This window comes from Martes martes (assembly GCF_963455335.1).
Source record: "Martes martes genome assembly, chromosome: 9".
Lineage (NCBI taxonomy): Eukaryota > Metazoa > Chordata > Mammalia > Carnivora > Mustelidae > Martes > Martes martes.
Genome location: NC_137896.1, coordinates 1505353 through 1519696, shown reverse-complemented (window position 1 = coordinate 1519696; position 14344 = coordinate 1505353). Strand labels below are relative to the sequence as shown.

At 59.6% G+C, this 14344-nt stretch overlaps 1 protein-coding gene across 1 annotated transcript in view; it reads left to right on the top strand.

Moving 5' to 3' along the window:
* Window positions 1-14344, top strand: part of OSBPL2 (oxysterol binding protein like 2) — a 36283-nt gene that overhangs the window by 15824 nt on the left and 6115 nt on the right. The window contains exons 3-10 of the mRNA XM_080812810.1: window positions 1158-1302; window positions 2843-2918; window positions 5864-5998; window positions 6547-6644; window positions 9339-9521; window positions 10882-10989; window positions 11576-11665; window positions 13622-13745. Coding sequence (XP_080668936.1) covers window positions 1158-1302; window positions 2843-2918; window positions 5864-5998; window positions 6547-6644; window positions 9339-9521; window positions 10882-10989; window positions 11576-11665; window positions 13622-13745 — 959 coding nt within the window. The remainder of the gene's footprint in view (window positions 1-1157; window positions 1303-2842; window positions 2919-5863; window positions 5999-6546; window positions 6645-9338; window positions 9522-10881; window positions 10990-11575; window positions 11666-13621; window positions 13746-14344) is intronic.

Below are 14344 nucleotides of genomic sequence, written 5' to 3'. Positions count from 1 at the left end.
TCAAGCAGACGGCGACTCTTGCTTTTGGCTCAGGCGGTGACCTCAGTCGGGGTCTGTGCTCTGCCCCTCCCCTTGCTTACGCTCTGTCTCTCTCAAGGAAATAAATAAATCTTACAAAAAAGAAAGAGTAAAGTTTAGACTGGGGTTAACTGGACGCCGCTCTTGGGTGGGTAGGAAGGTCAGAGGGGCCCGGCTGTTCTGGGCAGCGGTGGTCGTTTGAGAGGCTCGTCTCGGACAGCCCCCGTCGGGGCCGCGGAGCAGTACCTGCTGCAGCTCGTGAACCTGTCCACGGGGAGGAGCCGGAGGGAGGATGTCGCGCGTGTTCTCAGGAAAGCACAGCGGCAGATTTGTTTACGTTTCGGGTCTGGCAGCGCTCCCCCGCCTGGCCTTATGCCCTGGGCCTCGCCTTCGTCTGCCAAGTGAGGGGCCGGCGGGAGCTCAGCTCCCGTTGGGTCTCGTGCCTTCCCTCCAGTGGTCACGGTCATGGCTGAGCGCGGCGGTCCCGGAGCCCCGTCCCCACCTGGGCGGACTCTGTCCTGGCAGCCGTGGCCCAGTGCTGGCGAGCCCGGGAGCAGCAGGCATGTGCCTCAGTGGACCCCACGGGCTGGTGTCCGAGGAGGCAGGCCTCCTTCTCCCTGCAGCGGCCCATTCGTTGCTCTGGGAGGAGGCCCTCCCAGCGGGCAAGTCCCCAGGAACCCACCGCCCGAGCTCTGTGCGCGGGGGAGGCTTGCTGGACTCTAGCCGCTCTGGCCGTGCTCGGCCTTTCGCTCACGGGCGTGAGTCTGGCAGCGCATGTGTGCGGCGCACGGTTCCTGTTCCGCAGAGGCTACTGCGGTGGCCCGAGTTCTAGAACAAGAGCTCGTGCAGGGTCAGAGTGTGCTGCAGCCTCAAGGTGGGCCTGACTGGAGCAAGGTCAGACTGCTCCCTGCCCGAGGGCCAAACCTCGGGCAGCAGCCTGGCCGAGCTGCTCCCGGGAAAAGCCCCCGAGAGCCGGTGTGCCCGTGTCCTCTGCCTCGGCCTGGGGATCTTGGGGCAGAGCTCGCGGCTACAGCGCGTGTCAGTGCTTCTGGTACTCTGCTTCGGGGTCGGGACCCTTGGAGGTGGGCTGGGCGTCTTCCTGGTCCTGCGAGAATGACCGATCTGCTTGTTGTGTGCAGGCTTTGATTCTGAGAACTCTGCCGGGGACTTTTCAGAGGCGGATCAGAGGGTTGCCGGAGTGATGCGCGTGGACACCGGCAGAAGCAACGGGCTCGGAAAGGTTGGGGAGAGGCCCCCTCGAGAGAACGGAATTCAGAAGCACAGGTATGTCGTCCTGTGTGTGTAACTTAGAATCTTCCAGGGCGTCCGTGGCTGCCCCTCACTGTGCTGCAGGGGTGCCCCTTAGCAATCCTGAGCCCTGAGTGGGAGGAGCAACCTGGCCTCTGTCACCTGTGCTGGGGCCCCTGGACAGCGTCCATGGCAGTGGGAAGGCGGCCTCTGTCCACGCCACGATGACTTGCTTTGTGGCTTGAGGGAGCCCTCCAGCCTCACCGCAGACCCCGCTCTGAGCCTTCGACCCCTGTGCCTGCTAGATGTGTGCACCGGGGGGGACTCAGACGCCTGGCTCACACCTCTCTTCGTCCGTTCGCTCGGCAGATGTCAGAGCTCCCCCTGTGTGCCCAGATGGCCTGTCCGAGAGCAGGCGGCGCTCTGCTGATCTGAGCTCTGCCGTCATCCCCTCAGCGGCCCGGGAGTCTGGTTCACACGTCGGCCCAGTGCCGCGCTCCTTCCCTTGTGCCCTGCCGCTCAGCTCTGACATGTTGGCCTTGTTCCACGGGCCTGGGTCCCTCAGGGCTCCTAGCCCCTCTGGTGTACCTCAGGCTAGCTGGCCCTGCTTCTCCTGTGCCTCGTGGTGCCTGTAACTGCTTCCACACCCTCTCGTCTCCTTTCCGTGCTGTACGCAGAGTCATCTTTCCACAAGGCGGGTCTGACCGGGCCTCCTCCACCTCGTGGTTGGAATTCTCGGCTGATGTCCGTGTGGTCCCCGGTGATGGCTAACAGAAGGGTCTCAGCTGGGTTAGGGGACTATAAGGCTACCCTCCTCTTGGGACGAGGGCTTGGCCCTACTCCTCCGGCTCAGGCCCCTGTCCAATTGTCCCTGGTCCCAGCTATCAGGGGCCTCTCTCGAGTCCTCAGGGACACCCGGGCCTTTCCCACGGCGGAGCTCTGTGTGCTTGGCTCCCTTGGCCACGGCGCTCTCCTCCTGTGTCTCTCTAGTTCTGGCTTTTCCTTTTGACTCACACAAGGCTCACCTCGGGCGGGGGGGGGCCCTTCCTGACCCTGGCACCTTCTGGGGGCCCCCCACACCTGGCTGCCTGCCAATGGGCTGTTTGCGGTGCGTGGGTGCAGCGCACCTCCCCCCAAATCTGGATTCCTAGTCTGCTCAGGCACCCCCTTTCCATCTCATCCCAGCTCCAGATTCCCAGGAGGGAGACTGCTGGGCTTCCCCGGAAGCTGGTGGGAAGAGAACCCAACAAGGAATGTAGCTCAGGAAAACAAACTCACGTTTGAAAGGGGCTTATGGCAGGCTTCTGGAAAGGTTTTGTTAATTCGGTTCCCTCCTGTGTCCTCGTGTCTTGGCCTCTGCCTGTGGGCCCGTGGCTGCTCTGGGGCTGCTCCAGGGCGGGGGGCGCCCTGTCCCCCACTCTGTGGAGGGCGAGGAAGGTTGTCCGTGTGGCCATGCCCGTTTCTCTGGTACGGAGCAGCACCGCAGCCTCTAGCTCAGACGTGCGGTTTCCGATCGGCCGAGAGCGACTGTCGTGCGGGTGGAGTAAGTACGTGCTTCTCGGTCGCTTCTCCGCAGGACGTCACTGCCCGCCCCGATGTTCTCTAGAAGCGACTTCAGCGTGTGGAGCATATTAAAGAAATGCATCGGCTTGGTAAGTCTAGATGGACCCATTTGGGGCTTTAAGCTGAAACGTCTTTAATTCCTGTGAATTTGCGGCAGTGCTGGTCGTCGAAGATGCACTCTGCGTGTTTATAGCGGCATGAGGCGGAGGTAGTCGACTCGGAAAGGGACAGAGACGTGAGGGCAAGGGAGTGAAGAGGCTGTGGTGTTCACGGGCGGCGGGAAGACGATCCCGCAGGTCGCGCTCCTGGACGGGGGTGCACGTCCAGCCCCGGGACGGGCTGGGAGTCGGCGGGCTTCAGACGCTGGGCTCCCTGACGCACGCCGAGGGCAGGCCATGGGCACGCATGCAGGACTCGGGGCTCCGGCCCCCCAGCCTCCCGTGCCGGCTGCAGGAAGAGCTCAGCTGCTCTGGGTTTGCGGCGGAAGGCTTGGGTGTCTGGGGTCCGGAGCCACGGGCTTTTCTTCTCATGGTCTCCGTGACGGTCTGGACGGTCCGTGGGGATGTGAGCTGTGCCCCTTGGGAGGGAAGAACACCCCCGCGGGCCGTGGCTGACGTGGACTCCGGTGACTGTCCTGCAGCAGGCGTGTGGCTCTGACCCCTGTGCCGCTCACCAGCACGCTTCTGCGCCGGCTTCTGCTCTCGGTGGGAGGCCTTTTTCCCATCCGAAACCGCACCTTTTCTCCCACTTTGTATATTTTGAAATAATTTTGGATTTCTAGAAGATTGCAGAGGCACACTGCTTACCTTCACCCTGCTGCCCGTCACGGTGACCTGTCACATGGCAGCCAGAGCTCAGCAAGATGAGGGGACTCCTGTCGGAGCATCACTGTTCGCGGCACACAGGACTTGGCTTTCCCAGTCTCCCCGCTGCTGCCCTCCTGCTGGAGGGGGTGCTTTCTTTCTTTATTTCCCAAAGATTTCATTTACTCATTTGACAGAAAGAGAGCACAAGCAGGGGAGAGGAAGGCAGAGGGAGAGGGAGAAGCAGACTCCCTGCTGAGCAGAGAGCCCGACGTGGGGCTTGATCCCAGGACCCCGAGATTATGACCTGAGCTGAAACCAAGAGTCGGACGGACTTAACTGACTGAGGCCCCCAGATGCCCCCAGATTCTGTTTTAACACGAGCGCAGTCCTGGTGCCCTAGTGCAGGAAAACACGCGGTCTGTTAATGTCCTCAAATTCACGGCTGTCTCGAGCACCGTTCCCGTGTCTGTGCTTCTCAGTGTGTGGACGCCTCTTTGTTGCTTCTCTCCTGACCTTGAGCTCTCGGCGATCGGTGCCCCAGTTGTCATGGAGCTGCGCCAGCACAGTCACTCTGCCTTTATTTCCTGGGACGCTTCTGTGCCGAGAGCAGCCCTTCCACTGCTGTGAGTGTGGTTTGCATAAGAAAGTCAGGGTCAGGGAGTGATTCTTTATCCCAGTTGTCAAGTGATGTATTTGGTTCATTCGTGTTCCCTGGCATGACCAGGGTGACCAACCGGCCCGTCTTCTGTCATTTTTTGAATTCGTGGAGTTAAAGCTCCTTCGTGTGTCCTGGCCCCGAGCCGCCCCACCTCTGGCGGGCAGTGGCATCTTCAGGTTGGCTGCCATCCTTTACAGAAGATGCTCTGGCTCATTCTGTACCTCCCTGTCCAGAATCCTTGTTCAGGGAGAGAGAGAACTCAAGACCACAGCTGGGCCCTAGGGAGGCTATCGGGTTGCTTTTTTCTAGGTTTTTCCCAGGGGAGAGAGCTAGGAGCTGTTTTGATTTGTTTCAACGGTGCTTTAAATTTGGGATGACAGGATTAATCTAACCTCCTCTGTCTTCTGTCTGTGTCTCTTTTCTCCCACACTGATAATCTCAGTTTTCTTTTAAAGATTTTTATTAATTTAAAAGAGAGAGCGTGCACGTATGCATGAGCAGTGTGAGGGGCAGAGAGAGAGGCAGGTTCCCCGCTAAGCAAAGAGCTGGATGCGGGACTCATCCCGGGACCGTGGGATCGTGACCTGATCTGAAGGCAGACGCTTAAGCGACTGAGCCCCCCCAGGCGCCCCCGATAATCCCAGTTTTTAGCAACACTGGAGATGTCTGATCTAGATGAGCACGTAATGACTCACCTGCTCTATCCCACATGCGTCACGGTTCAGGAGGGAAGGACCTGCTCTGCCGCCGACAGCGGGTTTACTGAAACGTGCGAGTTTGTTGTCTTTTGTGGTTCGTGTCGTCCCCGGGGTGCATCTCGAGTCCGTGTGCTTTAAATCCCTGCGGTGACCCCGTCCCCGGGCGGCTGTGCCTGAGGCGCCTGTGTGCGTTGGCTTGTTTCATTTTATTCTTGATGTTTGGAGATTGCTTATCTAAATTAACTTTGTTTCAAACTTGTAAATCCGGAGTCAGATCTTGCAGCGGAGATTCCAGTATATTCTAAGAATTTACCTTTCTGTCGCTGACCTGTCTGTGCACGTCCCCTTTCCCCTGGAGGGGACCAGTTCGGAACTTTCTGGTCTGTCTGCTCCCGATGGAGTGTCATCGCCTCCCTCTTTCTTCAGACAGACTCGAGGCTGTTGCACCTTTTCCTTGCCTGGTGGACCCGCGGCGATGCGGAGCCCCTGCTTACCTGCGCGGTCCGGCGTCAGGCGGCCTCCCGGGGCCTCCCGGGGCTGTGCATGCCTCCCAAGCACTGTGGAGGCTGTTTGAGTGATGTCTGGTCTTTGTACGTTTGCCGGGGGATCTGTGGGCCAGGCTCCTGGAAATGGGACGCTAGACCACAGAGGAGGTGTGCGTGGCATTGTGCTTCTGCGGCCAGGTCCCTGGGGGCCCCCTCCCCCCAGCCGTGCCCCAGGCGGATTAGAGGGTCTCCGCTTGAGCAGGCGAGCAGTGCGGGGCCCCCATAGTTTAGTTCCCTTCTGTTGAAGAGTACGACGAGCATCTTCCCTGGGCCCCGAGCAGGGTGCGTGTGAGCCCCCCGGTGACGGGTCTTCCCCGCCCTTTGTAGGAGCTGTCCAAGATCACCATGCCCATCGCCTTCAACGAGCCCCTGAGTTTCCTGCAGCGGATCACAGAGTACATGGAGCACGTGTACCTCATCCGCAGCGCTTGCTGCCGGCCCCAGGCCCTGGAGAGGATGCAGGTAGGCGGTGGGCTCCTTCCAGGGGGTGCCGGACATGGAGCGTGCGTGCCAGACTGTAGTTTTTAGTGAACCTGACACCATCTGATCGGCCACATCGTGGTGGGGGCCAGGCACCTCAGCTGGGGGACGTCGGGGGGATGAGCCCATGTGGCTCACACTGACTTTTGGGGGCCGTCCTGCTCGACGGCTCCGGCGTTTGTCCCAGGGCCTGATCTCCATGGGTGGTGGTGGGCCCTGTGTCTCGGCTCCTCCTGGGTCCTTTTGGGACTGGCACCCCGTGTGCGTGTGGGTGTACTAGCCGGACTGGGCAGCTGTGCTGTGGGGCCTCTGGGCTGGGTGGGGCTGGGGCGGGGCAGCTGCGCCCTGTCCTGCCTGTGTGGCTTTGAGGAAGTGTCGGTGATAAAGGCATTTCTCCGGAAGTTCTGTAATTTCCAAACACGTGACAAGCAGGAGACTGGGGCTGCCAGGAGTGCATCCTGGCACTGGGGAGCTGCGCGTGCGGCGCCCCCCCCCCCCCCCCCGCTCACTGCCATGTGCGTTGCCCCCAGTGCGTGGCGGCCTTCGCGGTGTCTGCGGTGGCTTCCCAGTGGGAGAGGACCGGCAAGCCCTTCAACCCCCTCCTGGGAGAGACTTACGAGCTGATCAGGTAAGGACTCAGGCTGTCGGGGTCGCCAGGGCTGGGGACACAGAGGGACGAAGCTGCTGGAGGGGCGGCTGGAGCTGGCTAGTGCAGTGGCCGCAGCCTCCCAAGGCCACTGAGGGGGACTGAGACGCTTCTGGGCGGGGTTTGTTTCAGGCAGCTCCCCAGCTTCTGACCCGGTCTCCGAGGCCTGCATGGTCCAGGGCCGGCCTTGCCTGTGGTGGTCCTGCTGGGGTCCCGGGAGGGTGAGCTGGGCCTGTTGGGGGTGCTCTTCCGACCCCGCTGCCCACCCAGGCACACGCGCGAAAGCGGAGGGCAATGTTGTCTTTGTCGCCAAATCAGCCGGGGAAGGATGAGCTGTCCAGCCCCGGCTGTGGCTCTGGGAGTGTGAGGGTGAGTGTGAGTGTGCGGCTCCGGCAGCGTTAGTGTGGGCGTGCACAGCCCTGTGGGGCCGTTTGGAGATGATGGGGATAATTTTTATTCTGTCTCTCCGCGGGTTCTGGGGAGAGTTTATTGGAATGTTTTATCAGATAAAAGTTGGTATTGATGATAAGAGTATGTTCCTTGTAGAAAACGTGTGAATTGAGCAAAGTGAGACGAGTCCAGACGTGATCCTGTCGAGTTAGCATTTGGCTGGACCTCCTCGTGTGTCGTGTGTGTGTTCACGTGGTGTGATTGCAGTAACTTGTATCACTTGCCACTTTGCATCGTGCCGTCTTCGTGTCCCCACGATGTGACGGGCTTGTGCGGAGTCACGCTGCCGTGGGTCGCGTCTGGCGCGCGTCGTGCTGTGCGTGGTGTTGCTGCTTTCTGTCATGAAGCCGCGGTGCGTTGTGTGGTCCCCGGCGTCTTGGTTTCAGAGTCGTGCTCCCTGGGCTCCTTGTTGCCCTTAATACCGTGTGCTGTCAATGACGGCGTGTTCTTCAAGGGTGAGTAAGTGGGTGCGGGGACCGGGCACGCTGGTCTGCTTGAGTCCGCGCTGTGGGCGTGTGCGGCGCTGCCGGGCGTGTGCCGGGGCGCGTGGTGGCCCTGGTCTCCGACGGCCACGGGCAGAGTCGTCACCTGCAGCCATGCCGGCCGGCCCGCACCTCTTCATGGCAGTCACTCAGCAGTCGAGGAAGCGACCCAAGTGTCTAGTGTCCGGCACTCACCTGTCTCTGGCTGCCCTGGGCGGGCCTGCTGCTGGCCCTGCAGCGTGGCCCCCACCGCCTGTTGCTGGCCCCGGGGCAGCGGCCTCTTTTCTGAGGGACCGATGGGCTGCCGGGCACCGAGTGCTCGGGCGCCTGCTCTCCCTCAAGGGGGCTGGCGGGTCAAGGCCCGGTGCTGCCGTGCGGGTGCTCGTGGCCACAGCAGTCAGCAGGGGACCCTGCGTGAAGCTGGCAAGTCCCTGCTTCTTCAGTTCAGAAATGGGGAAACTGAGGCCCACGTGAGGGAAAAACGTGCCCCGAGAGTCCCTCTTCAGGGAACCTTTTGTCCTCAATTACGTGGAGGTTCTCTCTTTTCTAGAACTCCTCCTCTGGAGCAACAGCTGCCCCCTCCGCAGTCGGGGCCGTGGGGACGGAGTTCAGGGTTCTGACTCTGTCTAGCTCTGAGCAGACGACTGGCCTTCTCGTTTATTCGGAAGCACCGTTAACGTATCTTGAAAAGAGAAATGAGACGTAATCCAGAAGGAGCTCCAGACAAGCCGTGCGGCTTGAGGTCTGTGAGCAGCCCTGGTGCCGGACGCAGGGACACCTGCACGTCCGTCTTTTCCAGGAACTTCGTTCAGGGCTTGAGCCAGGTTCCACTGACAGAGAAATGAGCCTTCCCAGCCTCACAGGTGCTGCGCGTGTCACGGCCTGGCGTCCAGGTCGCTGCTGCGGGCAGGGCCCTGAGGGGTCCTCTGCGTGAGGAGCTGCACCAGTGAACCAAGTCGTGCTCCGCGTCTTTTTCCCTACAGACGGCTCCTCTAGAGCCCAAAATAGCACTTTCTTTTCTTAGACAAGTGTTCATTTTGTAAATTACATACCTTGGTAGGCAACCTTTTAAAATCTAATTTTTCAACTTTCCTTCCTCTGTAATGATTGGAAATTCTGATTCCAGTTAAGTTAGTAATTATGTGGTTTAGCTTTTATAATTTTTAATGACTACAGCTGTAGGTGTATTCACAGTTCCGGAACAATTAAAAACTGACATTTTTATTGAAAAAGAGCGCGTACTGAGAATCCTGTTTCCTGGCTAGGAGTGTCTTGGGCATCAGACATTCCATCCGGAAACTTCCAGGAGCCTGAGAAGCTAGAGAAGAGCCCTGAGGCGCGCACCGTCCCTTGAGGACCGATTCGGCGGTTTGGCCTCGGGGCCCCTATGTCCCTGGTGCCAGGAGACACATCTGGACCCGCGTGTGCTGGGGGGGCACGGGCAGAGGGTCAGGAAGAGACCTCCACACTCTTTCTCGCTCCGTGTGGCGTTCAGACACGCCCCAGAGGCACAGCAGACGCACGTGCAAGTGTGTGCGTGCGTGAGGGAGCGTCCGGCCACGTGTGCGGTCAGTGAGCAGGGCTGGACGCCCCTCAGGGGGCACGGAGCGCGCGTGCGCCTCTCCCGGTGCCCCTCCCACCGGGCCAGGGGCTGCGGGGCTCCCCGAGACGGGTGCCGAGCCGGCCCTGGAGGGCCTTTGCGGTCTCTAATATGGCTCTCTCCCCCTCTTGTTTTTGTGCCCAGGGAGGATTTGGGATTCAGATTCATATCAGAACAGGTCAGCCACCACCCCCCCATTAGTGCGTTTCACTCAGAAGGCCTCGATCAGGACTTCCTCTTTCACGGCTCCATCTACCCGAAGCTCAAGTTCTGGGGCAAGAGTGTGGAGGCTGAGCCCCAGGGCACCATCACGCTGGAGCTGCTCAAGTGAGTGCGGCAGCCGGGCCGACAGAAGCGCACACTCCTCCTCCCGGGGGGGCGGGTCACAGCCTTTCCCCGTTCAGCCCTTTCCATCCGCAGCAGCCCCTTTAAGAGGGAGCTCCCCAGACCCGTCCCGGGACCGGTGCAGCTCGCACGCCGGCGTGCTGCGCACCCCCACGTGATCGGGGCCACTTTTGTCGCTGCTGGTGCCAGCTCTCCCCAAACGTTCGAGCCTCCAGCCACCACCGTTGCCCTCCCATGTGGTTCCAGAGGGCCAGGGCCGGGGAGCCACGAGTGGCAGAAGCCGTGGTGTCTTTGATGACCTCATCTCAGGAGCAATCCTAACCTTAAATCCCTGTTGGTCAGCTTGAGGGCAGGAGAGAGACACAGGCTGAATCCTGGAGGTTGGGAACATCGAGGGGCATCCTGGAGTCTGCCCATGCACCTGTTAAATCTCCATCCCAGCCCCCCACCAAGGCAGTGTTGGGCAGACACCTCGCAAACCGAAAACTGAGTCCCCAGTGATCACCCAGATGTCACTGCACCATCCACGACGGTCCGGGCCGGTGGTTCTCGGAGGGCTGGTCCTGCTCCCTGTAGCCTGCCGTCATGAAGCATTTGGTGTCATTTCTTCTTCATGCTGGCCCTGCCCAGCCCAGATGGGGGCCACAGAATACCAGTGCCTGAGCCCCGTGCACCTCTGGGCCCGGTGGGGGCACCCCGTTTTCTGGGAAGCTTGCCGGTCTTTGCTTTCCTGGGGTGAGGCGTGCAGAACCGAAACGTGGCAAACCGTATTGATTGGTGCATTTTCATCCCCCCCGGAAGTCTGAGGGATCCAGATGCTGGTCCTGGATGCTTCTGCTCTGAGCTGGTCTCTGCCCTTGAGCGTGGCCCTTTCACACGGCCTCCCTCCAGACTCGGGTCTCGTGCTCGCTGGGGCTCTCTCCCTGGGCCAGGCCGTTCGGGGAGGCGGAGAAGCACATGCAAAGGTGTTGGAAGGTGGTTCCCAGTGGCCGTGTGCACCCCAGCACCCCTGCCACGGAGCGGCTCCCCGACCCCTGGGTCGGCCCGGGCTGTTGCTGCAGGTCCCAGGACCTCCGGGCTCTGTCTGGGTGGCCTCCTGCCCCTCATTATCTGACATCTCAGCAGAAAGCTTTGTTGATGCTACAAAGGAAAGCAGAAGTGAATTTCAAACAAATGCTAAATAAATCACCACTGTTGGAGGGAGTTCAAAGCCACATTCTGCTCTCGTACAGGTTTTAAGGCAATTATGGTTTAATTCCGTCTGGCGTCTTGCGTTTTAGGTCACGCAGTGTCTTTCGCTTTGCCAGCCTCTGACTTGCTTGTTTTCCGGCCTGTTCCACAGACACGGCGAAGCCTACACCTGGACCAACCCCACCTGCTGTGTGCATAATGTGATCATCGGGAAGCTCTGGATAGAGCAGTACGGCACCGTGGAGATCGTGAACCACAGGTGCCGGCGCCCGGGGTGCTGGCGGGGAACGCGCTCACACGCGGCGTCCTCCAGGGGACACTTCCACGCGGCTCCCCGCAGCCTGTCCGTCAGGGGCCGGGCCCGGTGCTGGCTGGTGCGGCGCGGGTCGGCGCTGGTATCGTCTCCGGTACCCGTTGCTGCTTCCCGTTTTGGTGTTAGTCACGAGCATGAATTTATTTTGAAATTGTAAACCTCAGCGGAGAACGGTGTGATTCCCAGATGACAAAGTCACGACCACCCTCCCACGCTGCCCGCTGTCCTTGCCTTCTCCCTGGGAGCGCAGGACCTATCAGCTTCCTTTGCCAGCAGCTTTATGGGGCCCAGAGTTTGCAGACCGTAAAATTCGCCCATTTAGAGTGGAAACTTCAGTGGTTTTTAGTGTATTTACTGAAGTGTGCAGCCGTCACCCCAGGTGGTGCTGGGACCTTTCCTCCGGTGCAGTGAGCTCCCCCACACCCATGTGCGATCACCCCCCACTGCCGCCCCTGCCGCCTCTCTGTCCCCGTCCACCTCTCCCGCACATCTCCCGTCACACAACGGAGGCCTGTGTTTGTTTTCTCCGCAGGACTGGAGATAAGTGTGTGCTTCACTTTAAACCCTGTGGATTGTTTGGAAAAGAACTTCACAGAGTGGAGGGCCACATTCAAGACAAGAAGTAGGTCTGCGCATGGACGGTTCAGGCGTGTGTACCTTGTTAGTGACACAGCGACACCGGGGACATCCGCTCGCGGTAGAACAGACGAGGACTCCTTTTGGTTAGAAAAGACAGGTCCTTACTGAGTCCGCAGGGAGACGAAGGATTAGTTGGAGGTGTTGCCTCTGGGCGGCAAGAGAGAGAGTGGGGTCTGTCCATCCCTCTCTGGGGGAGGAAAGATCTGCGTCTGTTCTCCTTTGATGGAATGGACGTGAGAAAGTGAGGCGTCCTCACGGAGAGCTACTCCTGTGGTTTTGCAACCAGAATGGAGGTTGGAAACGTAAGCACACATCTCCCCGTCTCTGGCGGCGCCTGCTGCAGGCCGTGGGCACAGCCCGGACCCCTGCCTGTGTGACTGGCCTGGTCCGTCCAGTCGATGAGGGAGGGACGTTTAAAGTCTTTGTGAGGAGAGAAACGGTCAGGAGGTCACAACTCATTTTTGGGGGTCTTCGCTCCTTTGGGTTACCTTATGTTTTTGGTCTCAAATTGCTCATTTCTTTCCCCCAATAAGGAGTTTGGGCTTCATATAATGTCATGGATTTCCTGTCTGCTTCCTGAGCTGTACGTTTTCTTTTCTTCTTTTTTTCTTTTTAAAAGTAAGTTCTGTGCCCAGTGTGGCGCTTGAACTCACCGCCCTGAGCCAGCCAGGGGCCCCTGCACGTTTCTAATTAGACACAAGTCTCCCCCGTAAAGCCGTGGGCGCTCCTGCTCCTTCCTGCTCTTGGGTACCAGAAAGTCACCTGTTCAAACGGCCTGTGAGATGCTTTTAGGCTTCGGGCTCTGACCACCTTGCCCCTCGATGTAAGTCAGGACTCAGCCCGCAGACTCGGAGGACGCAGTCGTCTTTGTGACAAGAGTGCCGGCAGCGCCCGAGCAGCTTCTCCCTGGGGCAGAAACAACCCGGGAGGAGACCGGGCTCGGGGCGCACACAGACGCAGCTGTGGGAGCGGAGTCCGGCCACACCTTGGGGCCACACTCACCAGCCATTAGGGGCTGCCAGCCCTGTTCTGATTTTCCGGTTTTCTGTCCCAAATTGGGGTGAGCTCTTCCCTAATGGTGTGCCTCTTGGAGATAGACTGTGTCGGCCGAGGTGTCTGTTAAGCGAGGACTGGCCGAGTGTCCCCCTGCCAAGCCCCGCTTGCCAGCTTTCCAGGCTGAGCCCGAGACGGGGGCCTCCCAGGATGTCGTGCGCCTACCAGAGTAGCATTTCCAGGAGCGCGTGGCCATTGTGCTCCCCCCGCGGGAGGATGCAGAAAAGAAACACACACACAGTCCGGCTCTGTCGGTGTTTCTTTTGGAATCGGCAGAGTGCTCAAGTGGTTGGTTTGGACGGTCCCCAGAGATTGTCATTCCGTGAAGCAAGCAGGGCGAGTGGTGGTGTGGGCGTCCTATGTGCGGTTGTGAAGACAAAGCACGTAACTTCGACAGAGACTGAAGGGCTGTTGAAGTGGCTTATAGGAAGGGGGAGGACGCAGTGCATGGAAGTTCGTGCATTTCGGGGACGGTGACCTGACAGGCCCGCAGGCTTCCATGACACCCGATGCCCCCTGTTTCTTACCTTCTCCTGGTGGTAGGGCCCTGGCAGCCACCCTTCGGGGCTATGTGACATCTTCTTTGTTGCTTTGGTGAATCAGGCCCGAGTAGGGACCCCAAAAGGCAGATTTTCCTCTTTGCACTTGGGTCCAGAGAAGTCCTAAGACTTACGAGGAGGCAGGTCAGAATGGGCGTTTATTCCGTGGCCAAGATTCAGGTGCTGCACGTTGAGATGAATGGTTCAGGGTTAAAATTCCTTCCGCCGGGCGCTCGGCTGGCTCCGTAGGAAGACCACGTGACTCTCGACGTCGGGGTTGCGAGTTGGGTGTAGAGATTACCAAAACGATAAACTAGAAAAAAAATAAAAATTTCTTTTGACTACAGCAAGAAGAAGCTCTTCATGATCTACGGGAAATGGACAGAGTGCTTGTGGGGCGTTGACCCTGCTGCGTACGAGTCGTTTAGGAAACGGGAGAGGAGAGGTGACCCGCCGAGCAAGATGCAGCCGGTAAGGCGCTGCTCCCCCTGAGGGGTGGTCCCTGGGGTGGGGGTGGGGGACTGGGCTACCGGCTGCTGGCGCCCAGTGCTGGGAATCAGACGTCTGTCTGCGGGCTGGCTGCTTGTCCAGACGCTGTGTGGGGCTCAGGCTCGTCTACGTGCGGGTTGTGCGCAGGCTACGTTGTCAGCTGGCCTGGGGTTCCTTGGTGCCACCACGTCCCCCTAAGCCTGGCAGAATGCACACGTACCTGCGTTCTCTCTGGGACCCGCGGTCTGGGGGCTTATTTGTGCACCTGCCACCTTCCTGACCCTTGTTCGCTCAGACCCCGTCGAGACACCCAGAGTGTCGTGCCTGTGTTTTCAGTTCAGGATATGCCCACAGTCGCAGTGTTTTGGCCAACGGGCTTCCCCGGGAGCTCTGGGATTCTGGTGCCCTCGGGCCTAGTTACTTGAGCCTCAGACTAGAAAGTTCAAAAGAGGCGTCCGATATTGCGAGGTAAGAAGTCACGGGCCAGACCCCGAGTGTTCAGTGTTTCTCTCCCGAAGGTGCTGGGCCTCCCCCAGGGCATCAGCGTCTGGCTGTGTGGCCTTCTTCTGACGGTGCTCTTG